Source organism: Naegleria lovaniensis (genome assembly GCF_003324165.1).
Source record: "Naegleria lovaniensis strain ATCC 30569 chromosome Unknown tig007, whole genome shotgun sequence".
Taxonomy (NCBI): domain Eukaryota; phylum Heterolobosea; class Eutetramitea; order Acrasida; family Naegleriidae; genus Naegleria; species Naegleria lovaniensis.
This window is the reverse complement of record NW_025407829.1, coordinates 702365-726683: the sequence shown is the minus strand read 5'-3', so window position 1 is coordinate 726683 and position 24319 is coordinate 702365. Positions and strand designations below refer to the sequence as shown.

Genomic DNA, 24319 nt, shown 5'->3' with positions numbered 1-24319 from the left:
CTATTTCGATCCGCGGAGTAAGGAGTATCATTTAAGGTATCATTAAGATTCCTTAACATCACGAATAGTACCAAAGTAAATAGATACCAAAGTTCCGAATGAAACTCAAGCCTTACCACTCATCTATAAAAACCGCCAAAAGAAATCTTTAAAAATGCCTCCACAATCAAGACTTTCATCATCCTCTGAAAAACGGACTACAGAGTTACAAGGTTGTACGGGTCTAACCTTCAACATTAGAACTGCTGAAAACATGAATAACTCTCATCCTAATAAGAAGGAAATTTCCACCCCCATCAACAAGAAAAAAAGAAAGAGGAGCATGAAAAAACAGAAATTGTTATCGGAGGTTTGTTTTGCAAAAGAGGAAAATTCTACACCAAAGAAATCCAAAAGCATGTAAGCATGTCTTTTCTAATTCTGAACATGATCATGTTCTTTCTATGATCACCACCACCTTTGAACAAGATTGGAAAACAAGACATTAGAAGAATGTTTCTCATTAAATATCAAACAGACCACTTTTATCAATAACTCGACACATGGTTTGGAGAAGCAATCCAAAGACATTGATATTTTGGGGTTTGAGTATACTTTCACTCCTGAAGAATATGACGGAACGCCATATGATGGAAAGACTGTGAGTAGAGGGGTGTTGAGAAGAAAATCTTTACAAGAAAACGACTCTTTGCAGGTCTATTGGAAAACATGTCGCGCGTGGGAATGGAGAAAAACATCGACCGTCATGAGCAAGATGAGAACATTGTATGTGGTTTGTGGACCAGACAATAGTTTGATCAGTGTTGCAGGTATTGGCTTGCCCAAAATAATTCGTTGTGGAATGAAAGGGAAGGAAGTTCAACGCATGATTTGTGACATTCTATGCCAAATGGTGATATTAGAATCGAAGAACATGATTCATAACGATGTGAAACCTCAAAATATTGTCAAGTATGACAATCATTACTATTTGATCGATTTTGAAATATCTGAAACCTTCGACGAATGTATTGAAACTGATGCTCGTTATGAATGCAAACGCAACGGTAAAGAGCTGACCTGTAAATCCTATTCTAAAGGTTATCGTGCACCAGAAAGAGATAACGAACACAAAATCTCTCCTAAAAGCGATGTCTATTCTTTGGGACTTGTTATTTTAGAATGCTTTAGGTTGAGCCAAGAAGACTGTTGCAACAAATCGAAGATTGAAGAATGTTTGCAAGAACAAGAAGAATCATCTCGAACATTGAAAGAATTTATTGATTCATCGTTGAAAGAAATGCCTAACGAACGATTAGCTCCAAAACAATTACTTCGTAAGCTTTTTTCAGTGGACAAAACAAAAGAAACATTAAGGTATTTTGCTGATAAAGAGGGTGTGCTGAGAGAACATTTTCCAGCAAAAGAAGAGAGGACATTGTATGAAGATATTTTCTTGAACTGAAGTGATTCAAGATAACAAACACTTGAGCTTAATAACAAAATCGATCTTGTCATTTAATTTACGGGTGAAAGTATGTGCACACAACTTGATTACTCATCGTCATCACTGTGACTAGTTTCGTTAACAAACACCAATTTCACAGCAACCACATGATCCTCACTCTTCTTAAACAAACAAGCATAACATCCATCTCCATAACCACTCGAAGAAATAATACCATAAGGTACAGGAATACTACTTGGATAGCCTCTTTGCTCCATTACCTTACTCACATATTCTTGCCATTCCGATTGAAAACTAAATTTAAAATTAAGATCAAGAGCCGAAGGTTTTTGTTTCTTTTCAAGTTCCAATGTGGAGGCATCGTTGAAATATTGTTGATCATAAATTCCAGCCATTGCAACATCGACACCAACTCCCAATTTCATGACATACCATCCTCCTTCCAATTCTTGTTCATGAAATTCAGTCTTTTCAATTTTTCTAGAACGATCGAGTGTGTGACCATAAGTGCCTTCTGGAACGATCCAAATTTTAGGATCTTGCAACAAGTGTTTGTAATCACCATGAACCGCAACGAGCTGAGCCACATTGCCTGTACCTGAATATTCTTTCGAATCACAGCCATATTGAGCCCATTTCCACAATCCAGGTTTCACATTTTGGACAATAACTCCACCAGTGTCTGAGAAGGGATCACACACACGAATTTGTGTACTCTGTACTTGGAATAATTGTTCCAACGCAAGTTTTTCAAAGAGTTTAGGTTTTTGTTCTGTTACTGCGTGAGAGTGAGGTGGAACTACTCTCTCCAATTTGTGTGATTTGAGATTTGGGTGAAAGAATACCAATAAAGGTCTTTGAATTCTTCTTTGAAAAGGTATCGCAAGTTTCATCGGTCATTACGTTGGTGTCACGTTTCTTCACTAATTCATTCAAATCGATCGTGGTTGTAGAACTACATCCACCATTAATACTTGCAACGTTAATGACTCCACTTGATTGTTTCCCATCCTTCATGTCCAAAATAAAATAACGATATTCTAAACGATCTGCGAACCATGACGTGGTATGCATGATTGGAGCTCCGAGATAGGATGCAAAATCTTTAGGTTCAAGTTCCACATATGATTCACTAATAATGTCTCCCAACTTGTCTTGACATTCTTTACAGCTGTTGTCATTGGTTATGAAAATTTGATGAAAAAAATGGTTTAAACCACACATTATTTTGTGTGAACACATTTGTAGAGTTATTATGTACAACCTACCCAATTCCTGCAATAATTTCCATGTCGTTATATCTATTCTCAGCACACTGGTAAGCAATGGATATTCTTGGTTGTTGACGATGAAGTTTGGAAGGGTTCACAATTTCTAATAATTTGGAGTTTTGTACACGAGGTACATAACAAGAGAATTCCAAATCTTTCAAAGCAGATTCTTCATCGAATAGCTCACTCACAAGTTTGAATTCCAATTGTAATAAATCTTGCAAAGAGAGTACCTTTTCAAACATTTGTGGTGATTGGTTGTTGAATTGGGCAACACATTCCGATTCTTCACACCAAAACACATCACCATTGAGCTTTCTGTTCAAGACAGAAATCTTTCCTTTTGCCTTAGAAAATGGTTCATCATTGCAAATTTTTTCTTGAGGCCTGAAAAATATGGTACTTTGATTCGAACCAAGCAAGAGTCCAACATTGCCAATTCTTGTCACACTATCAAAATCATTGTTCAACCATTCCAAATGTTGAACGACTTTCAAGCTGCTACATTCAGCATCACTCCAAACGAATTCGTATAATTTACCTTCCTGGAAGAAAAAACTTCTCAATCGTTGACCATTCTCAATTAAAGGAATAAAACGTGGATATCGTCCAAAGCTACCTCTAGAAAAGGAGAAATTTTTCGAAAGGGTTTCATCGACAAGTGGAATTGATGGATGACTCGTAACAAATCCATCTTCCTTCAATGAATATCTGTAAACTGAACCACCAAAGTAAATTCCACTAAAGGAGTACTCTCTATGTGCAATGTTAGAGCTTGGCAATACCATCATGATATTTGTACAGTCCCTGAATTGTGTTGTTGCTGCAGCAGAATTGTTTTGAGTAAATATTTGCACTGGCTCTAGAACTAAACTTGTGGTTGAGCAATCATCACCTTCCTTATCAATAGCAATACTTTCATCACGATCGTCAAGTATTTTCTCAAGATCTGGAAGCGTATTCACACCAAGAGAGGACATGAAGAGAGCTCTCCCATTCACAAAGCCAACCGCATTATTATTGGATCTATTTCGATACTTTTCAACATGTTGGCTCATTTCACCTTGCAAAGTCCAGTTCGTAATCATTGCATGCTCGTTACATGTACAATGAGAACTGATCAAGCATCCAACCAGACCAACGGCTCTGATTTTTCTGGCATCATCCTTCTTCTCCAAATTGGATGAGCTGGAGTTGACTGAATTCAATTCAACAACACTTGAATTATTTTTCTGATTCAATAACCATGCCAATTCCCAATCCAATTTTACTTCACTCAAACGTGCTTCTTTCCGATTCTTATCGGACAATTGAGAAAGATCATCCACACGAAAGACTTCTTTGCACTGAATGTGTTGAAGATTTGAAATTTCATAGATCAAGAAATTTTGACTCTCTTTTTGGCCATTATGTGGATCATCGTTCCAAGAGCCTTCTACAAACACAAAGGTCTGATGGAAGGGTTGAATCTCTGGTTGTCCCAAACATCGGAACTGATACGAAGGAGATGAAATCATTGAATTTTTTTTTGATGAAGACCGTTCGAGCGACTTTGCAGAAAAGAAATAGGGCAAAAATTCTTGAAAAAAATGGATCTGCTGTTCGTTGCGTGTTCAGATCGTCCGTCCTTAGTTAATGTTTCACTTAATACTAAAACAGGAGGTGGAATTAATTATTGGCTAACACTGCTTTAAGACCTGTCAAGTTAAAGCCGCCATACACGTTATTCTTTCTTTGGAATTCCTTCTTCTGAAGAAACATCTGTTGTACTCGTTAACTTTTGCTAGATTTCAAAGCAGACAAGAAAAAACCCAAAGCTGGAGTTTGACAATTTAAACATTCAACAAAAACGCCAAAAAATTAAAAGAAAAAAAACCGTTACAAAAATATTGTGCACACACAAGTTCTCGGACAGGCACATCATTGCATTCATCATCAAGAAAATTTAAGAGTTAAAAAGTTAACAAACACAAAGAACATACAACCAATTCAATATATTATATATTAACAATCATCATGGAATTTGGAGAAGACCAATCATTGAATACGGAAGACCATGGCTTGTTTGAGGCAATACGACCCGAATCGCCATCGGCAATGTGGTACTCCTCCGATGATAATGCAACAGGACAACTCTTTCATCCATTGAATGCAACCAGAAATCCTTTTGAGTCTACTCAACAAGTGTTAGAGGATGTAGTCATGACCGATAGTAATGGCTTTTCAAACCCACTACCACATCCTTCTACATCAAGCCAACACGATGATAAGCAATCACCACAACTACAACAACAAACAGCAGTGTTGGAAACAGGCGTTCAAAGCTATCCCGAAGAACTGTCTGCATTACATGTAACCAATTTACAAGAATTACAACCTATTGGTAAAATTACGAATATTGTGGACAAGAGAGTAATTATTGAAGTATTCGTGGATAAGAAGAATGGCACCGCTACACAACATCTTGTTTCTCAAAACGACGTGAATCTTAAGGAGAACAAAATAATTGATAGCGAGCTTTTGAGGACACAGATAAAGCTTAATATTGGCGCTGTTTTGTTTTCCAAAGACGGAAAAGCAATAGGAAAAATTGCTGAGATCATTGGAAATGTGTATGCCCCATATTTTGTATTGGTTTATCCTGATGTGCAAACTTTGAGAACAGTGTTCAATTTACCAAATCCTTCACTAGTTCATGCAAGTCAAAACACGGAATCTGGTGTTAAGGAATCATTGACAACCTCAACACCACGAAAGGAAGACGTTGAAGCAACTACACCAACAAAGAAAACACCATCACGAAGGACACCACACAAAGCTCAAACTCCCAAGAAAACTCCATCAAAACAATTTGTAGAAGACGATCTAGACTTGGAAAATGCTCACAATATGACGATCATTGAGCTTAAACCATATTTACAAAAACGAGGACTCACTGTCTATGGTAAAAAAAAAGAATTGATTGCCAGACTTCGTAAATATGAAAGAGAAAAGAAACAGCAACAAGAAGAGGAAGCAAATGATTTATCTTCAGATGAAGACGATATGAGTAGCACTTCTAGTAGTGACGACGAAGAGCTTCTTCCAACTCCAGCAAAAACAACCACCCCAACAAGCTCTCAAAAATTTGCTCTCAGAACAAAGAAGGACTTGGAAGGAATGGAAAGCGACGAAGAAGAGGATGAATTCCACAAGAAACGTGCCACTCATGACAAACCTAGTTCCCCATTGGACAAACTCTCGCCAGATGAAATTTCTCAAATCAAAACCAATTTCGATGTCATTTATTGTCACAATGTCATTAGTGCACCATTGGATGAGGCCAGCACCATGAACATTGTTTCCAATCACCAAAAATCCTATGATGCAATGCTTAATGCAGACGAAAAGACTGAGATTGTCACATTTTCCGACGATGAAGATGAGAATGCTTTCAAGAATAGAGCCAAAAAGGAACGTCCAGAGAAACCACCTGTTGTCAAGAGGGGTCACGAGCAAGTATCCACAGATGAAACTACAACAGATGTACATCCAAAAAAGCAAAAACCTCTTCCATTCGTCGACATGGAAGAAGCCACCACTGTCACCACAACTTCCATCATTGTTACAACAACTAGTACTACTACTTCGTCTACAACGAGCGAGGAAATTATTCCATCCTCTGCAACACCTTCTCGAGAAGCAGAAACATCCGTACAAGTTGTTGAAGTGCCTCCCTCCTCCACTACAGATCCAACCAGAGTTCCAATTGTTAGAAAAGCAAGAAGATCTGCTCCAAGAAAGTCATCCCATTCACTCTCGAGTCCCAATCGTTCTGTGGACACTGTGTCAACGACACAAGCTGAACAAGAATCCTTCTTTTCGAAATGGTGTTCCATCATGTAATATCCTAAACCGACCTATTTGAATTGTGCACACCATGTATGCATACAATCCCGAGTATGCATATGACAACAACCTAAACCACCTAAGATTATCATTTCCAATTTAATACACAATAATAATATACTATTTAATATGAATTGATTTTGAAATATCCTCAAGAGACAAATTTGCCGCCCAAACTCAGTACAACAACAACAACAAGTCTGCAAAAAAAATATTCCATCATCGACGATCGCACCGCCATCACCATCATGAGCGAACAACAACAGCAGTCAGAGTTTGATGAAGAGACCCGAAAGTGTATTGAGATTTCAAAGAAAAAGTTGGAACCGTTGGTTTCAAAAATTCCTCTTCAGGACAAACACTTGGCAAGACCTCCGGTTGCCTTTATTAAAGCTCTTGTTCTTTGTCTGATCAAGGAACGAGGGTATCCCGATGGATTGTTTGATGAGGAATTTCTTAAAGCCAAGAAGGACTTAACGGTAGGTTGTAGATAGCGAACGAATCGCAATGGTATTCACCAATTCCTAATGATCAACGTGTTTGTATATAGAACGAAGAAAAAACGCTATTCTTAAAGCAATTAATCAATGTAATTGTCCACACTGTTAAGAAAAATGTTCCTGTAAATATACAACTCATGATTAAGGGCAAAGAAACGCCAAAGAATATTTCTGTGTTTTTCCAAGCGCTGGCTGAAGCAGCTGGAAATAAGGAAAAATATCAATACAAGGAGGCCATTGAAAAAATCAAATCTGGAAAGTATAAGGATTTTACTGAGGCCTCGGATGACAAGAAAAAAAAGGAGGCTGCTGGTCAGCAACAAAACACAAGCACACCACCCTCAAGTACACAATCAGATTCTTCGGGAGCCGCCACCACAAACAAACAACCACAAAAATCCACCACATCGTCACAACAACCTCAACAACCTCCCCCACAGCAACAGCAACCAAAGCAACCTTCTCCATCAAACACCCCAACCAATGTAGAATCAAAACCTCAACAGCAACAGGGATCATCGAACTCTCCATCCTTGAATCAAGATCAAGGACGACCATCGTCGAGAGGTGTCTCTGCATCTCAAAACGTAACGAACAAGCCACCCACTCCATCGAAAGAAGAGCGATCGACGACCCCTAATTCCATTGAGCAAAAAGCCAGCATCAGCCGACCAAACTCTGGCAGGGAGATTTCAAAACCTTCCACTCCAAACACAACTGCTCAAGAGGATCAGCAACAGCCTCTTAACAATCAAGAAGATCCTAATTTGGCACAATATTCTAGGCCTTTCTCATCTCGAGGTCAATCAGCGAGAAGAGCGCCTCCAAAAATTAAAACCAATGTTCGAACCATTGATACACAAGAAATGCCTACAGAAAAAACTCAAGTGGAAACAAAAGCGGCGGAAGGTTTGATTACAGACGATACTGAAGACAAGGAAGAAGAACAAATAATTATTGAGAAGAATGTAGCTGTTCGATCCGCCCCTCAAAACAACACTAATGCAGAACAAAAAGGAACTCTAGTTAACAGGCTAATGGAAAACGAAAGTGACATTGAAAAGAAGCGAAATGCAGGAAAAACGCCAAATGCCAAACCCTCGTCTGAGGAACCAGTGAAGGGAATTGTTCTTCAAACAGGTAAAAAAGAAAAAGATAAGGAAGTATTAACTACTGAACTCTCAACTCTAAGGGAACAAATTCAAACTCTAATTTCTAAAGTGAATCCACTTGGTAAAACCATGGATTACATCCAAGAAGATCTTGACAGCATGCAACGAGAACATGACATGTGGAGGAAGGATGTAGAACTCCAACGACAACGGCTGATCGAAGAGAGGATGAAAACTGAGCAAGAAGTGTCCTCCGTGCAAGCACAACTAAAAGAATTGGAACAAAATATTGTGGACAAGTTGGAGAAAATTAATTCTTTGAAGAGTACGATTTTACAAAATGACAAGCTGTTGGAAACATTATTAAGGAACGTTGTGGCATGAACATTCTCGTCTATAAATTATATACTAATCTGACCAAGTTCTTCATGTTTGATTTTGTTGTCGTTGTTGGACGCTCTTTGTTTAGGATATGAATATCGCTCACTAACCATTATTGATATAAATTATAAATTATTTAATTTTCTTTAAATGATCAGTAGTACACTTTCACATGAATTGAATTTGTACGTCCTGCAATTCACTAGTGCTTCCTTCCGCTGACAACTTGGAAAATTTGAATAACTTGGACATAAATTCCTTCACTCGTTTGCTCTCACCTTCATCTTGACGATACATTAACGAATAATAGCCTCCACTCGCTATGGCATTAACGGTACGATATAACGGATCGTTTGTTATTAAGGGTGACAATATATTCTTGCTGCCTCTCGTATCGACATCAATTCCACAAATATAAACTTCATTCGTGATTGACAAGGCACAAGTATGATAAAAACCACAGCAAATATCCTTAAAATGAACATCGAGTGGCACTCGAATAAGAACAGACGCACTTGCATGATGTCCCAAAGAACATTCACCGTTATCATTATGGCCAACCGTATAAATAGAGCCAGATTGTGTCAAGACGACTGTGTGATGAATTCCAAGAGCCACTTTTTGACCCTTCTCATTATTTGGTAATGGTGCTTGGATAAATTGATAGGAACCGGCACAGGAATGTCCCAATTTGTTGTAATCGTTTTGTCCAGAGGTCATAACTTCTCCATCTAAATTAATAATAGCTCCATGTGAATATGAAAAATCAGCTTCCAAAATATTGGTTGCAATCTTTTCAAATCGATAAACACTTCCATGTTTACCCATCTCTCCACTAGAATTTCCTCCACAAGCATACAAGGTTCGATCTCTTGTAATAAATGCACACGTATTATATCTTAAAAAGAATTTTTCAATACTATACAAATGATCTCGTGAGACCAGTGACACATCTGCCTCTTGTCCAAATCTCGATATTGAAGATGTATCTCCAACAGACAATTGACCATGGTTGTTAAAGCCCGATCCGAAAAAGGCCAACCTCTTTTGATTCGGTAATCCCAATTCTTGTGTCTGTTCTTCAAATTCTACCATTAACATGGAATGATTCCAACCACAACCAATTTGCTTAATATCCATTCCAACCACTGAACTCGGTTGTTTTTGAAGAATTTGTTTCTTGGCCATTTCAGTCACATCTCGTAACTGAGAAGTGGATTGAGTACCATCTTGTGGAACACCATGTTCACCTGTACCAGTATAACCACAAGCAAATAAACGGTTTTCTCCTTTGCAATGATCCCGAAAGAGAAAGAAGGCAAAATCACCTCCCGTACTCACCTGGACCAATGAAAAGTGATGAGGAATTTGAGAATTTTGGAGGGCAATTAAATAATTTTCATCTTGATCATCATTGGATGATGATGATGATGAACTGGTCGGAATGGAATTGGTTGATGATTTTGGAAGGAGATTGGCATTTTCAAAAGCCTTTAAAAAGGAAATTAATCGTGGTTGTTTTATGGGTCCTGTTGTTGGACTAAGAATGCTGTGTGTATTGTTGCCACAACCATAGACGACAATATTGGTATGAATCGAGGACATTTTTTTAAAACTCCAAGTTCACTGCGTTGTAATCATGTTGAATGATCAAAGTGTCTCAGAATGATTGTTGTGATCTTTTCTTAATTATTCTAGAGAACTACATGATGAATATTGGTATGATGCAGAAATTGTTGAAAGATGAGTTTCTTTTGAGGGTCCTTGAGTGTGTTGCCAACGAAGGCGACCTTTTTCAATACAGATCTTCTTCCAATTCTCTTTAAGAAATTCTCCAAACCAGCAAATGTAATTTGATTGCCCTCGAAATTGATAATTTCAATATGCTTGTTGGCACGCAAATGAGGAATGAGTTGATCTAGGTTCTTGTCATTAATTCGCATTTGTCGCAAATCCAACACTCGTAATTTCAATTCCCGGAAAACATGAGAAACATCGGCAAAATTCTTTACAAAATTTCTTCCAATATAAAGTTCCTTAATGGAATTATTCTTGGAAACGGCTTCGAAAATGTCAATGACTCCTTTTGTGGCTATTTTACAACTTGTGACATCAAGTAGGAATAGAGTAGGAACTGCAGATATAGCTTGACAAAATGTAGCAGAAATTTCAAACGTTTTGATTGCTGTAACCGGATTTCCAGCAAGCGATAATACAGTCAATGTCTTGTTCTCGATCAGGTATTTGGAAATAATGTCCAAGGAATGTTGAAAAATTTGATTGTCGGAAATGTCGAGTTGTTTTAACATTTTGCATACCGATAAAAAGTACCATGCTTCATCTTCTTCCTCAGGTGTCATTCCCTTGGTTATAGTATTCATGGAAATATCAAGTCGTTCAACTGAGGGGTGATTTCTCAGCAGACGTCCAATGCTATAAAACACTTTGCCCTCAATGCCAGCATTTGAAATTGTGACATCTTTCAAAGTACTTGTCACTCGAATGAACTCAATGATATATTCTCCTCCTTTTTCTCCTAATTTGATACCACTTACATTGAGTGTGGACACAAAGAGATTGGTTTCTAATGTTTTGAAAAAAGTCATGACCATGGTATCCTTTTTCGTGACTGCAATTTCATTCAGTGACATGTTTAAATGTTTCAACTTGACCGTTTCCAAGAACGAAGTGACATGCTCAAGAGCATTATTGGTGATATGGTTTTTGGAAAGGTTCAATTTTTGAAGCTGTTTGCATTTGCACAAAGCCATAAGAATGGTTTGCATGGACTTGTCTTTGAGTCCACACTTGGCAATCTCTAATTCTTGAAGGTTTGTCAACTGTAACAAGAATGATGACAATATCTTTGTTGAACAAAATGTTGTTAACACTCGGCAAAAGAGTAACGTATGAGATACTTACATTTGAGTGTTCATTCAAAGGGACTACAGAGAGATTGAGGTATTTCAAATATCGAAAGTAGGTCAATACATGAAGTAATCTGGGCACTTCTATCTTGATCTCATTGTAACCAAAATCAAAACTTTCAAGAGTAAAATTTTCTTTCCAAGAAAAGTTGATATTGGGTTGATAAATCAAGCACGTTTCAATGGGATCTAAATAATAGGCCAAAATTTTGTCATGAATTTTTAAGGCTCGCAAACTAAGTGATGTCAATGTAGTGTCATCATCGAGAGCATTATCGAGCTGACGACAATACACTGGATTGGGAACGAGCTTTGCCCTTGCACACATTTCGCAATAATATCCCATTAAATACTCAATTCTGCTTGAAACTTTTGCCAAGAATATTCTGTTCAAAGGTTTTTGATATAGAGAGGCCAATGGATTTGGTTGAACTTGCACTTGACATGTCCTCATATCTTCAGGTAAGAGGGAATAATAATCTTGAATAAGAAACAAGATTGCTCCATGTTTCATTTTCGAAGTAATAATAGAGATTTTTTCATTGTCATTTCCAACTCGCTCCAATTCAATCTTGTATTTTCCCTCGTTTGTCATGGATGTTGTCCATGTTTTAATTTTTCTCCATCTCCAACAATCAGGCTTCTGCAAAAGATCAATTCGACCATGTTGTTGAGTGTTAAAAACTCACAAGGGTTGCTTGAAGTTTTCCAACTTACAGGTGACAGATTTGAAAAGAAGAAAATACCATCCTCTGCGATTCCCATTAATTGTTTAGGTCCAACTTCATGTTCCACATAAAAGTATTTCATTCCAAAATGTGATGTCTTACTAGCCTCCTCCAAGTACTTGTATATAGCATCTCTTGTTGAAAGGCCTTGATGCTGCTTGTGCACTCGGAAAAGTCTTTCCTGCCAGTAAGGATTATCGTGCTTTGCAACGGAAACGGGTAATAAAGTGTTAAGGGCAATTTTGCTAACAAAAAATCCATTAAGCGAACATGTCGATCTTGAACGGAAATCACTTACTTTAGAAATCCAATTTTATGCTTCTCTGGATTGTAATCGCCAAAATTTATCTGTAAAATCAATGATGCAAGATAGACTGCTTGTTTTTCTGTGCACTTGTAGAGCCTGTTGATGAAATTGAGATGGATTTGTTTCACCATAATACTCTCTGCCACAGAATCTTTCATATCCACCGGTCTCTTAATTGTTCGTAAAACAAATTTCAAGTTAGAGGATGTGGTAATATTTTCTTCCTGAATGGTTCGTTGTAAATTCACAAATCGTCCTATTTGTGCAATCAATAATACAAAGAAAATAATGTTAATATTCATCAAAAAAAATCATCATGAAAAACATACCCAGTGGCATGGATCCTTCGCTATCATAAACTTGCTCCAATAATCCAAAGAATTGCATTCCGAACTCATTCATCCCGATTTTGGATCGGAGCGTATCAAAAACATCAATGAGATCTGTATCCTTCTCAGCGACTATATTTACATTACCCACTCCAATAACTTCAATCGTAAGAAGCACTTGATCGGGAGCTAATTGTAGCCTCTCAACCAAAGTGTTCTTCTCGTTCTCACCATTCTTTCCAACTGCTTCCACACTGCTACGTCCATTTTTTTTCTGACTCTTTACCATCTCCTCCTTACGCTTACTTGCTTTTTTCGTTCCCGATGTTGTGGAGTTCGTCGGTGAAGCACTACGAACCGAGGATGAGGAAGGAGACTCGGCTCTTCTCATCCTTCCGCTCGGTGAGGAAGATTGAGGCGGTGAGTTCATTTTTTTTTCCTTACTCAATGACCCGCTTCTCATGGACCCGCAACCCTCTTCGCAAAGTTGACGCTTTTGCGTTAAAAAAACAACGCAAAAATTGCGCACCTGCAAAAAAAAAAATTTCGAAACAAAGCAAGGTTTATTTTTCATCACGGCTTCATTAAATATATTGATTTACGTTCTTGTGCATCGGAATGAAATAACTCTTCCCCTTTCTAGTAACAGTAACACAAGGAACCAGAGGCTCTTTGTTGGACACTTCAATCACAGACCTGTCTGACAAATTCTGCAAAGTCACTGTGGAATCCGTGAATGATTTGATTTTGAAGTATTTTGCAGGAGTACAAGAAGTATCAGCCACAACATCTCTCTCTTTCTTCAATACGAAATGACCACACACACATTCCGAAGGTTTGAGTTCACTTAAACCAAATATATCGCATAACTGCGCCATATCAAAAAACATAATAGAATACCTTGCAGAATTTGATGAAATGAACGGCTTGGTCAATGTGAAGTTTAGATTTTCCCCAACAAAGGCTGTATTATGTGCCAATGGACCATATAGGCTTGCATTTCGCACCATATCACTAGCTACATGGAAGTTCATTGTAGCCTTTGCAATACCTACCATCTCTTGATAATCCTCCAAAATACCTCTTAGTTCCTCATTAATTGAATTCAAATCAGCTATATTAATGGCATCTGTTAACTTGTCAATTACAACAACCATTCTCTTAATAATTTTATACTTCAACTCAATCATACTGAAATTCTTAACATCCTGAAGTAGATCTAGATAATAGTGAATAATCATATATATCTCCATTGCCTTAAGGTGTACTAAATTTTTGGAAACTGATCTCGGGTGTCTATGTAAGAACGAAGGAAATTTTTGCTTGAGATATTCCTTGTCGAACTCGTCCCAATATTGAAATGGAATCATCTCCATCATGTCACGCATAATTCCTTCATACAAGTTATGCATTGAATCATAGGAGCATATTGTAGTGGGAGTTGGTTTCCAACTCTGGTCTAATATTGGAGAATATCCACGAACACCCCATGACAACTCTTTTCCCGAAATATTATTCCAAAAATGTCGATCTCTCAAACCAAAAACAATTCGTTGATTACTAGAAATGTCTCTCCTAAGTGGATATCTAACTTGAGTAGTTCCTCCTGGTAACTGAACAGGTTCCCCTCGAATCTCGCATAAATGGCAAAAATAATACCCTGATTTTTGAAATAAGAGAATTTCAGACCTTGCAGGTAAGTCAGCAATTACTCTTTCTAATCTCAATGATATTTGTTTAAATTGATCATTGAACACATTCAAATCATCCATCATGATTTTCAAACACAAATTGATTTCTTCTTGAGATGGTTTGTTAGGAAATAGTAGCCACAAAAAGTTATTCTTGCGCTTCTTTCTTACATTTGGTTTCATCTCATTGAATGTGACAGAGAATTCGTAAAAGCTTTGCTGACTAGATTTAAACGGAGCAACACCGTCACCAAATAACGTCATAGTTTTTCCTCCTTCATCTACGAATTTTTTGTGAATGTTTTTGTAGATGTATCCGTCACAACGATCTTGGATAAGTTGGGGATCACGATTATCAAGTTTAAATTGATCCAAAAATTGTGGCTCTCTGAATATCCTTTCCTCGAATTGGAATTTTAATGGGCGTAAAAAGCAATGAGTTTTGATATCTTTCCATAATTTCCCACATTTAGGACAGGATTTTTGGTCTGGATTTTTTTGATACGTCTGACAATGAGTGCACATTGGAATTTTCTTTGTCTTTGAAGACAAAAGGAAATACTTATAGAACCCTGTTAATGTCAGCTTATCTGAAAGTTCTTGTTTATCACTCTCATGAATGAGTTGAATGGCTTCTCGAATTAGATTTAAAACCATTTTGAGACAATTTTCAGAGAGAGAACTTGTTACTGCAAACTTGAGAATTTTTTTCATCAACGTATCAACATTTACATTGACATTATCATTCACAACGCTTGAAAATGAATGGGAAGAGAGAACTTCTTCATCTAGTATGCCATCATCTCCATCACTCCAATATTCTCTGAAAAACTGTAACAGGTCGTCTTGTTCTGATTGTGCATTGGATGGATTATTTTCATTCGTCGGAGATGAATCATGAGAACCTGAACAGAGATTTTCCAGACCCTCTGCACTACAATTACATTGTTGATTTTCTACTGTATGGTTCTGAGAAGAGTAATTTATATCTATTCCACCAATATCTAACAAAGAATCATCATCAATGCAATGAGCAACAGTCTTACGAAACTTATTTACAGGCTCATAATTTGGCTCGTGATTGTATTTTGAATTGACAATTGAACTGGACCCTTCTACAGTTTGGCGCTTCAAACCAAATTGCTTCATTATTTACAACAACACAAAACAAGAACGTTGATTGTTTAACGATATAGATTCCATTAAGTGTCTCCAATTACGTATATTCGTCAAGAAATATCTATCGTTCCCAAATTTTCGATCCACTTGCAAATTGGACATTTAACGGTTGTAAAACAAGATTCAACATTACTCAAAAAAATGAAAAGAACAAAATCACACCCTGGCAAGAATGCAACAAAGAAAACCAAAGCAAACGATAGTACACTTTCAACACAAGACACTTCCTCCGATTTAGAGCAAATAATTTTATTCGAGGCCAAAAAGCCAAATGAAAAACAAGCTAAGTTAATTGCGAAACACTCTGAAAATGCTTTATGTAATAGTATTCCTCAACTTGAGAAATATTTAGACTTTTTGCAAAACATTCACAACAAGGATATTGACATTACAAACAAAGACTCTGTCTCTGCAACATACATTCTGATGAATCAATTTCTCAAACAAGGAGAAAAGGTTTTTGTTGGTATTCAAGCTGGTAATCCAGAACGCTTGCGACAGTCAATTTTGCAAACTTATAGCTCGGACAAAGATTTTTCGGAACGAATATGTGCTGCAGTCAAGGCTATCAGTGTAAGCCTTTTGAAACAAAAAGGTTTAATTGAATCCACATGCCCACCTGTGAGTTCAAATCTCAAAGTTGGAGATTTAGTTGAAATTATTGAAAAGGGAGAGAATTGTTACTACAAGATTGGTAAAGGAAGAGTTCAATTACTCACTTCAACTAATTGCAGTTTAAATGACATTATATTTCACGTTCCATCCTTCGTTCAAGATCAAAAGAAGACGATTTTTGATATTTCATGCCTTTCATTAATTGAAGATCGAACCAATCATGCTCCTATGATTCAAAATGCTTTTTCTACGGTTCAGCGAGGATGTACTCCAGTCTCCTTATTTTCCATGAATTATGACACTGAAGTCGATGATGACAAAATTGATGACAATGAAGTTCTCTCTATAACTCCACCGGAAATTTCGGATTCAAGAACAAACTCAAATTCAAATGTTGAAGAGAGTGATTTGTTCTGAACGTAGTGAAGGGCAGGAATGTTTCGATTGTAAACAATAAATGAGTTTGGTTGAGCATACTCAAAAATTTTTATGCTCAAAAAATTTTCTGCATACTCGAGCTTCGTCTCTCATTGCTTTGCTTAGTGACTTCCCACCCATCGCACTCCCACCCTTATCATGCTTTCTTAAGCTTTTCAAGTTCCTTTTTCGCTGATCCTTAATGTTCTTGTGGTAAGGAAGGACATTATGACAGTGCGGGACTGCCTTGTTCGAATCTTTTCGACAAGTAGTTGAATATTTATTTTTATAACCTTAATTTATTTTATTATTAATTTTACATTAATGTGACATTGTCACCACCTTTGACACCTGGTTTATTTATGATAATATGAGTTGATCACAATCCATCTCTTCCTCATCACTTCCTCCTTACTTCCTTGCGTTTCTCTGGTTTTCTCCTTTTTTTCCGCTGAGCGGTTTTTGGAGTTTTTTACCTTCTACACCCCTTTTCAAATGCTCGGGACTCTGCTCAATAAAGTCTAATGACAAAATATGCAGAAAATCCCTCAAACACCAATCCTTTTCCAAAGGATGGATGTTTGGCGAGTTACAAACCCATTAGTTTTCCTCCAATTAATTCCAAACTCTTGTTGTTTACATTATCGAAACATGATTCTCCTTTGCAAAATGAGCCCAAGTCTACGGAACCTACTGATTATAAGAATTTCGCTAGTGATATCTTTTTCCTTCAGCAAGTCAAAGACCTCAGAGAGAAAAACGAGGCCTTATCATTGGAAAACAAACAGCTAAAAGAATTAATCATCAAATTGAATAAGCCATTGAACGCATTAATTGCTCTTCAATTACAATACCCGAATATTCTTCCAAGCAAAACAATTTCTGTCACATATGGTGCTAATGTGAAACAAATACCCCCAAATTTGGTGTCCAGAATTATCAACAGCAACAAGACGGCTCGGCTTGGCATTGTTAGCAATTATTTGTTTGATAAGGATTATGTTCTTTTGAAAGATGATCAGAAAGATATTGTAATTGATTGCATTTTAGAATGTACTGAGGTGCCATTGGATAAGTGGAAAGCGGAACGAATATTATTGATGAATTTAAGTCGAACTTTAAAACACAACGCATCAAAGAAAGAGCATGAATCCAAAACCAAGAGCAAGCAGTCGTTGTAAAATCTTGAATTACACAAAAAATTTGTTTTAAAAAAATTCTCAAAAGCTTGTAGCAGCCTCCACGTTCAACAATCACATTCATTCATCAACAGATGCCGCTTGTTCATCTTATATGCTGCTAGAGCTTGCTTTGCGTAAGTGTACGTGTTTCATTGATACAGGTATGATCTCCAAATCATCCAAAGATATCGACACGTTTCATGTTTGCTCGAAATGGAGGACTGTCTTTGCTATCATTTGCCTTTTGTCTCTTATAAAGGACAAAGCTGGCTTTTATTGATAAAGTTTTCTATAAGCCAAGTTCTAACATCCAGATAATGAAGGGATATCTTGAGGTAGGGATTGAATTTAATGATAATCAATTGAGGATAGGGATGATAAGACTTCAAGTATATTTGATCCACAGTTGGTTGTTTGATTATTCGTACCCTCTTGTCCCACTATGCATTGAGAGTTAAAGGATTGTAGTTGCAACAATAACCAAACAACCGCTTTCTTAACATTTGTCAATGGTAGAACTGAAAAAGATGTTATATTATCGAGTTATGGAATTTCAAGCTGAATTTGCTTGGTATTATGAAGGATTATTTGTAGGTTGTTAATTATTATGGATTGATTAACAGAGCTTTCAATGCTTTAGAGTTTGATGTTTAAACATTTTAAGCCTGGAGTGTATTTAGATCATCGAGGCATTTGTTTGTCATGAATAGGGATTGGTTTGATTGATGTTAAAATATGACTTGTTGTGAATAATAATGTCAGTGCAATAGAGATATCAAAACAAATGACAAATTGATATATCATTTATATGAATTTGAAGTGTGTTTTGATTGAACTATTGATCACTATGATTATTATGCCGCAACTGAAAAATATTTTAACTGAATGCAAAACCAACATCATGATAAACAAATGAAAAGATGATATGAAATACAAGTATTGAATTAGATGATATTTCAACCCGATAGCTTAAATTATTCAAAAGTAAGTAATGTCAATCCAATTCATCTTTCATTTACCATTTATATTCATTAAATTGGCTACTTTAGCTTTGTTGTTGGATATAAATTAGAGAATTTGGATGAATGAATGTGAGGAAAATGGATAAATATACAAGATTTGAAGATTTGGAGTGGTTTGAAGAGATTGAATTAGTGAACGATTGGTTGAGCGAGAATGAAAGAGAAATTTGAGAAATAAGGAGCGTTAATTTTTCGTCAATTATTTTTATTATGAAACATCATAATAATTGACGTTAATTTGACGCGTGAATAATGAAATCGTTAATGTGGAAAATTAACGCTTTTTATTGACGTTTTTTCGTCAATAATTAACGCTTTTCAAGCGAGAATAAAATTTTTTTCGTTAACTTTTTGATTGTAATTTTTGACGAAAAAACGTTAAAAATTAACGTCAACCGCGAGTAGCGGGGATAAGGCTAACTTTTTCATCATAAAATCTTTTCAGAACGCACTTAGGATAATACATCTGCCACTAAAAAGAGAAAAATCTCTCCCTCTGTATGAATAAATTGCCAAGAGCGAATATTTGAAGAATAGACTTTGTTGAATCAGAGATGAATCAACTTGGAAATGAATGTGTTGAATATTTGCCAATCATTAATGGAATCCGTTTCCCACTTGGTTGACATTGACATTAAGATTAGTTTTTTTCAAAACGAAACTTGGAACACACTTACAGGCAGATGTTCTTTAAAAAAAAATGAAACAATTTCTCAAGCAAATTATTGCACCATCCTCTCCGATACGAGTTCATCTCTCCTCGCAAAGCAATGATCAAGACCTATTGGGTTCTCTCCCACTTGAAGTGTTATATCATATCTTTCATTACATGACTCCGATGGATTTTGTAAAGATTGAAATGCTAAATTCATTTTATTATGGCCTCGGAAATAGTAACGGAATGATAAACAAGATCTGGAAGGAGTATTATGAAAACTTTTGTTATATTAATTTATTTGATTATAAACGAAGCAAGATAGTGTCAAGTGTCAATTATCCTGGCGATTATGTCTATGGGAACGATCATCAACACAATGATGATACCAGTAACAATAACAATCAAATGGAAATAACATGGCAAGACTACAAGATTAAATTTACAGAAGATTATAAGCGATGGCATTTGAAAAATTCATTTGGACCTACCAAAGTGATACAACTCTCAATGCCCACATTTCAAACCATGTGTCTGGAAAATACATCCACTAAAGAATCAAGCTATCTCGTCAGCAACTTTGGCATGACGAGAGGCAAGTTCTATTTCAGAGTAACATTCAACACGACTCGTTTTGGAAGTGGTGTAGGATTCATCAAAGAAAGTGAGGTGAAAAAAATCAAATCCCAACAATTCGACTACATCTTGTACTTGAGAGATGGATCATGCATGATACATCCAGGCGAGAAAATCATTGACCGACTCAAAGAGGTCGACGGGAAATTACTTCGAGTTTACTCTGTATTAGATCCAGAGGATATTCTTGGAATGATACTTGATCTTGACAATGGTGAAGTTATTTATCTCATTAACGGAAAGGAAGTACTTCATATAACTAATGTGACACAAACGTATCCAGATGAACCATTCTATTTGTTCATGTATTTCCCTATAGGACAGAAATACACCGTATTGCCATGCATTAAGAGTATCGATGAGATTGGAGAGAAGGGACAAGCAAACATACTTGAAAATGTCAAATCCTCATCCAAGAAACAACGTGTCACTATGGGAATTTAGGGAATGCTCATAGGACTGGTACACCTATTTGGCATGGTCAAATTTTTCACAACCCATTTAGAAAATTCCCAAAAAATCAAAATTCCATTTTCAGAAACCAACAAATCGAGAGGTGTGTAAAAGAAAAACATTATTGGACACTATCACATCGAAATCACACTCAACAACAAAAACTCACAAACCACACCACTCAACATTACCACGATCTGATTTAAATGTCCACTCGTCAAACCCCAAATCAACCTGCAGCATCCTCTGTCGATTTAACAGAACCCAGAAGTCCACAATCCAGACAACTCGCTCAAATCAACTATGAAGACTCTCCACATTTCGTTCGAGAAAATCCTGTCGGATGTCTCATTCCAGAAAATCCAGAAATTTACAGTTCCGAAGGTCTTACTACCGTCAAAATTTTCAATCGAGAAAAAGGAAGTGTGACTGAAGAGGAGAAGCAACGAGTGGAGAAGGATTTGCAACACAAGTAAATAGGTAATTCCATTCGAATATGTTGTTTCAAAGAAATTGTGAATTTCAAATTGTGCGTGAGAGATCGTATCCTGAATAAATCTTATTGATAATTTTAAACAATTGTGTTTGAAAATAATGTTGCATTAACATCCGCCAGAGTCTCATACATCCTCAGAAACGAATCTTAATGGTAGTAATTACTTTGACCAAAAGTATCGCATCAAATTCCATCAAACTTTTACAAAAAGAAAAATTGAGCGCTAGTTGTATTGTGTATACTCCCACACACCTCTCTGGATCATTCCGATTTTCAAAGTCATCTATATTATCACGATACAAACGTGTTTGAATTCAAACTAGTGTTATTTCATAGTATATTTCATCAAACGAATGATTTCTTCTCAAAACCACTCAACGACTGTATCGGAATCATTGATTCCATCATCGACCAATTCCGATGATCATACAACAACAGAAGCATCCAATAGTAGTAGTACCACCACTACTGAAAACAACAACCACAATAATACAACCTCCATTGATGGAACCTCCTATGACAACAACATTAGCCTTGATGAATTTTCTCATTTACCCAAATCACTTCAGAATCGACTCGGAGCTCTCAAACTCTTGAAAGAGAAAGGCAATGAATTCTACCGTAAAGAGATGTTCCAAGAAGCAGTCGATGAATATGATAAGATTGATCGTTTTATGGGAGTTTTATTCAAGAAGAGTGAGAGCACACCCGACGAGTTGAAGATGGCTCTCTCCTATCAAACAGCTGCTCAATTGAATATGGCTCAAAGTTTAATGAAGATGGGCAAGTATTCTAAGGCTTTGGATCATTTGGAAAAGGCTGAAGAATATAATAAGGAATTGAAAGATCATGCCTCTGAAAAGAAAATCATGTTCCGACGAGCCAAGTGTTATTTGGATGGTATTGAGGAAACAAAGGGTAAGGAATTAATGCAAGAAGTGAAAGAAAAGTATGCTTCCGAAGATAGTGCCCTTGTGAAATTAGTAGATGCTGAATTGAAAAAGTACAAGCAACAATCCAAGAAGGAAATGCAAACGACGAAATTGAAAGGAGTGTTTGGAAAGACTGAATTGTATCATGATATGCCAGAACCTGTCATTTCCACGAATGATGGTGAAGATTTGAAAAAGAAGAACGAAGAGGTGCTGTCTTCATCACAGGAGAATGAATCTTCTTCTTCGTTATCAACAACGAGTAGCGCAATGATGAACCTATTTGGAGATAAGGAAACGTTATGGAAGAGTGCCATCATTGCATCTTTTATTCTCATTCTCACAACCATATTGGTCATGTATGCCTTACACTAAGAGATTACTAAGCTAACCATCATTACGTCTGTTTTCTAATGATTTCTAACTACTATTTTTCACGTTTTGGAAAATTATTTCAATTTCTTGATGGAACAGTCGAGTGGATGAACTCTATCCATTTAATTCACCATTTGTAAATTGTAGAAAATATTCACGTTATTCATGTAAAACTCGCATGAACTCTCTCATTTTTATTATTAATCCTGTGAGTTCCTTAATGAACTCAACCACTCACTCTTTGACATGTGACTTTAAAAAAAACCGCTCATAAAATTTGAAGGACAAAAAAAAATGAATAAGAGTTTAAATATTCTCTCGTCGCATCATGTGCAATCCATTCTCGAGCAGGCACTTTTAAAACATCCAATGATTTCATCGAATCATGAGGATGTGAAAGCTCAAAAAGTGTCTTCCGAAAATGATATTGTAAAATTTTATGAATTTAATTTTTCTTTTTTTGCAGAATCGGAAGGAGTGATTAATTCGGTCTATTTCATTTGGATGAGAGAAGTGTTAGAGTCTTTCAATTTTTCAGCAGACTTGTTCATTCCAGTTTCAAATTCGACGTCGTTGGTGAAATTTAACAATAATTTCACACGACCCAATACGAATGATACTCAAGAAAATTCTCACGTTTTAGAATTTGTTTTAAAAGTGAATACTTTGGGAGATGCTTGGAAACGAGCAAAAACTGTGAATGAAATTACGTTATTACAATTTCTATATAAGGAAAAACATAATTTTGAATATATTCGAGTTCCGCGTTTATGGGATTTTGATCTCGACGGAACACTATGTGGCTACGAATATCTTTTAATGGAAAAATTACAAGGAATTTCAATGAGTGAACACAGTCAAGTCATTGATGTTGATGAACGAAAATTTTGGATTGAACAAATTGCTCATTATTTAATGGAAATGAAAGAACGAGTGGCTTCCAAGTTGTGTGTGGAAAGAATTGGTTGGGATACCACTCATGAAGAAAATCGAACAAGTTTTGAATTGAAATTTGTGGAAAATGAGAACCAAACTGTGAAATGGTTTGGTGGAAGTTTTTTGAACATGATGAATGTGAGAGTAGAACACAATGAAAAATACATGATTGGTGTGACTCTTTGTCCGTATGTGGATAGTAAGAAAGGACCATTTGCAAATTATGTCGATTATTTAAAATCTCTTATTGAATTTAGAATTCCAATTTTTCAACGAATAGAAAATGGAAGATTTAAAAAATACATTCCATTCATGAAGAAGTATATTGAGAAATATTTGAATGAAGATTTTCGAGAGAGGGTAGAAACGGAAAATCTTTCAACTTTTATCAGTCATGGCGATCTCTCCATGAGTAATGTCATGATTTGTCCCAAGAGCAAGAAAATTACTGGAATTATTGATTATGAATGGGCTCGTCTCTCTGTGATTGAGGAAGATTATCGAACCATTCTCCAAGATTGGTGTATTGGTGTGACTGATTTGGAACACCGTTTCACTTCTCTTCTTAAACCCTACTTGTCGAACATGTATGAAGAAATTTTGCAACATTTTCACTTTATTGACTTGCTAAGTAATATTGAAAACTTTAGACAGTTCTGTTTAAACGATGAGAACGAAGCAGAACACTTTGTACAGACTGTCACGAAAGAATTGGATGAAATGTGCTTGAAAATACTGTGAGACAATCAATACTTGTGAATGCAGATTTTGCATCCAGTAATAACTCAATAGCGTTACAAAGAGTCTAATTTTTCTCACTTGACAAACACGTCAATACGCA

The 24319-nt window shown here is 36.4% G+C and overlaps 13 protein-coding genes across 13 annotated transcripts; 9 read left to right on the top strand and 4 right to left on the bottom strand.

Moving 5' to 3' along the window:
• Nucleotides 1-154: 154 nt before the first annotated feature.
• Nucleotides 155-1444, top strand: C9374_014180 (uncharacterized protein; the record flags this gene model as incomplete). The annotated part of the gene is made up of 2 exons (XM_044690139.1): nucleotides 155-399; nucleotides 469-1444. 2 exons carry the CDS (start codon nucleotides 155-157, stop codon nucleotides 1442-1444), a joined length of 1221 nt encoding a protein of 406 aa, XP_044553612.1.
• Nucleotides 1445-1533: 89 nt separating this feature from the next.
• On the bottom strand, nucleotides 1534-4235 carry C9374_014179 (uncharacterized protein; the record flags this gene model as incomplete). Its single annotated transcript, XM_044690138.1, has 3 exons — nucleotides 1534-2129; nucleotides 2251-2618; nucleotides 2716-4235. 3 exons carry the CDS (start codon nucleotides 4233-4235, stop codon nucleotides 1534-1536), a joined length of 2484 nt encoding a protein of 827 aa, XP_044553611.1.
• A 499-nt stretch (nucleotides 4236-4734) lies between these two features.
• Nucleotides 4735-6603, top strand: C9374_014178 (uncharacterized protein; the record flags this gene model as incomplete). Its single annotated transcript, XM_044690137.1, has 1 exon — nucleotides 4735-6603. One exon carries the CDS (start codon nucleotides 4735-4737, stop codon nucleotides 6601-6603), a length of 1869 nt encoding a protein of 622 aa, XP_044553610.1.
• Nucleotides 6604-6854: 251 nt separating this feature from the next.
• C9374_014177 (uncharacterized protein) lies at nucleotides 6855-8602 on the top strand (the record flags this gene model as incomplete). Its single annotated transcript, XM_044690135.1, has 2 exons — nucleotides 6855-7085; nucleotides 7157-8602. The coding sequence occupies 2 exons, from the start codon at nucleotides 6855-6857 to the stop codon at nucleotides 8600-8602; spliced, it is 1677 nt and encodes a 558-aa protein (XP_044553609.1).
• A 165-nt stretch (nucleotides 8603-8767) lies between these two features.
• Nucleotides 8768-10204, bottom strand: C9374_014176 (uncharacterized protein; the record flags this gene model as incomplete). Its single annotated transcript, XM_044690134.1, has 1 exon — nucleotides 8768-10204. The coding sequence occupies one exon, from the start codon at nucleotides 10202-10204 to the stop codon at nucleotides 8768-8770; it is 1437 nt and encodes a 478-aa protein (XP_044553608.1).
• An 89-nt stretch (nucleotides 10205-10293) lies between these two features.
• On the bottom strand, nucleotides 10294-13320 carry C9374_014175 (uncharacterized protein; the record flags this gene model as incomplete). The annotated part of the gene is made up of 5 exons (XM_044690133.1): nucleotides 10294-11463; nucleotides 11522-12169; nucleotides 12244-12499; nucleotides 12553-12817; nucleotides 12891-13320. 5 exons carry the CDS (start codon nucleotides 13318-13320, stop codon nucleotides 10294-10296), a joined length of 2769 nt encoding a protein of 922 aa, XP_044553607.1.
• A 154-nt stretch (nucleotides 13321-13474) lies between these two features.
• On the bottom strand, nucleotides 13475-15730 carry C9374_014174 (uncharacterized protein; the record flags this gene model as incomplete). Its single annotated transcript, XM_044690132.1, has 1 exon — nucleotides 13475-15730. The coding sequence occupies one exon, from the start codon at nucleotides 15728-15730 to the stop codon at nucleotides 13475-13477; it is 2256 nt and encodes a 751-aa protein (XP_044553606.1).
• A 171-nt stretch (nucleotides 15731-15901) lies between these two features.
• C9374_014173 (uncharacterized protein) lies at nucleotides 15902-16792 on the top strand (the record flags this gene model as incomplete). Its single annotated transcript, XM_044690131.1, has 1 exon — nucleotides 15902-16792. The coding sequence occupies one exon, from the start codon at nucleotides 15902-15904 to the stop codon at nucleotides 16790-16792; it is 891 nt and encodes a 296-aa protein (XP_044553605.1).
• Nucleotides 16793-17316: 524 nt separating this feature from the next.
• Nucleotides 17317-17973, top strand: C9374_014172 (uncharacterized protein; the record flags this gene model as incomplete). Its single annotated transcript, XM_044690130.1, has 1 exon — nucleotides 17317-17973. One exon carries the CDS (start codon nucleotides 17317-17319, stop codon nucleotides 17971-17973), a length of 657 nt encoding a protein of 218 aa, XP_044553604.1.
• Nucleotides 17974-19695: 1722 nt separating this feature from the next.
• Nucleotides 19696-20730, top strand: C9374_014171 (uncharacterized protein; the record flags this gene model as incomplete). The annotated part of the gene is made up of 1 exon (XM_044690129.1): nucleotides 19696-20730. One exon carries the CDS (start codon nucleotides 19696-19698, stop codon nucleotides 20728-20730), a length of 1035 nt encoding a protein of 344 aa, XP_044553603.1.
• A 215-nt stretch (nucleotides 20731-20945) lies between these two features.
• Nucleotides 20946-21215, top strand: C9374_014170 (uncharacterized protein; the record flags this gene model as incomplete). The annotated part of the gene is made up of 1 exon (XM_044690128.1): nucleotides 20946-21215. One exon carries the CDS (start codon nucleotides 20946-20948, stop codon nucleotides 21213-21215), a length of 270 nt encoding a protein of 89 aa, XP_044553602.1.
• A 373-nt stretch (nucleotides 21216-21588) lies between these two features.
• Nucleotides 21589-22542, top strand: C9374_014169 (uncharacterized protein; the record flags this gene model as incomplete). The annotated part of the gene is made up of 1 exon (XM_044690127.1): nucleotides 21589-22542. One exon carries the CDS (start codon nucleotides 21589-21591, stop codon nucleotides 22540-22542), a length of 954 nt encoding a protein of 317 aa, XP_044553601.1.
• A 294-nt stretch (nucleotides 22543-22836) lies between these two features.
• Nucleotides 22837-24219, top strand: C9374_014168 (uncharacterized protein; the record flags this gene model as incomplete). The annotated part of the gene is made up of 1 exon (XM_044690126.1): nucleotides 22837-24219. One exon carries the CDS (start codon nucleotides 22837-22839, stop codon nucleotides 24217-24219), a length of 1383 nt encoding a protein of 460 aa, XP_044553600.1.
• Between the last annotated feature and the right edge of the window lie 100 nt (nucleotides 24220-24319).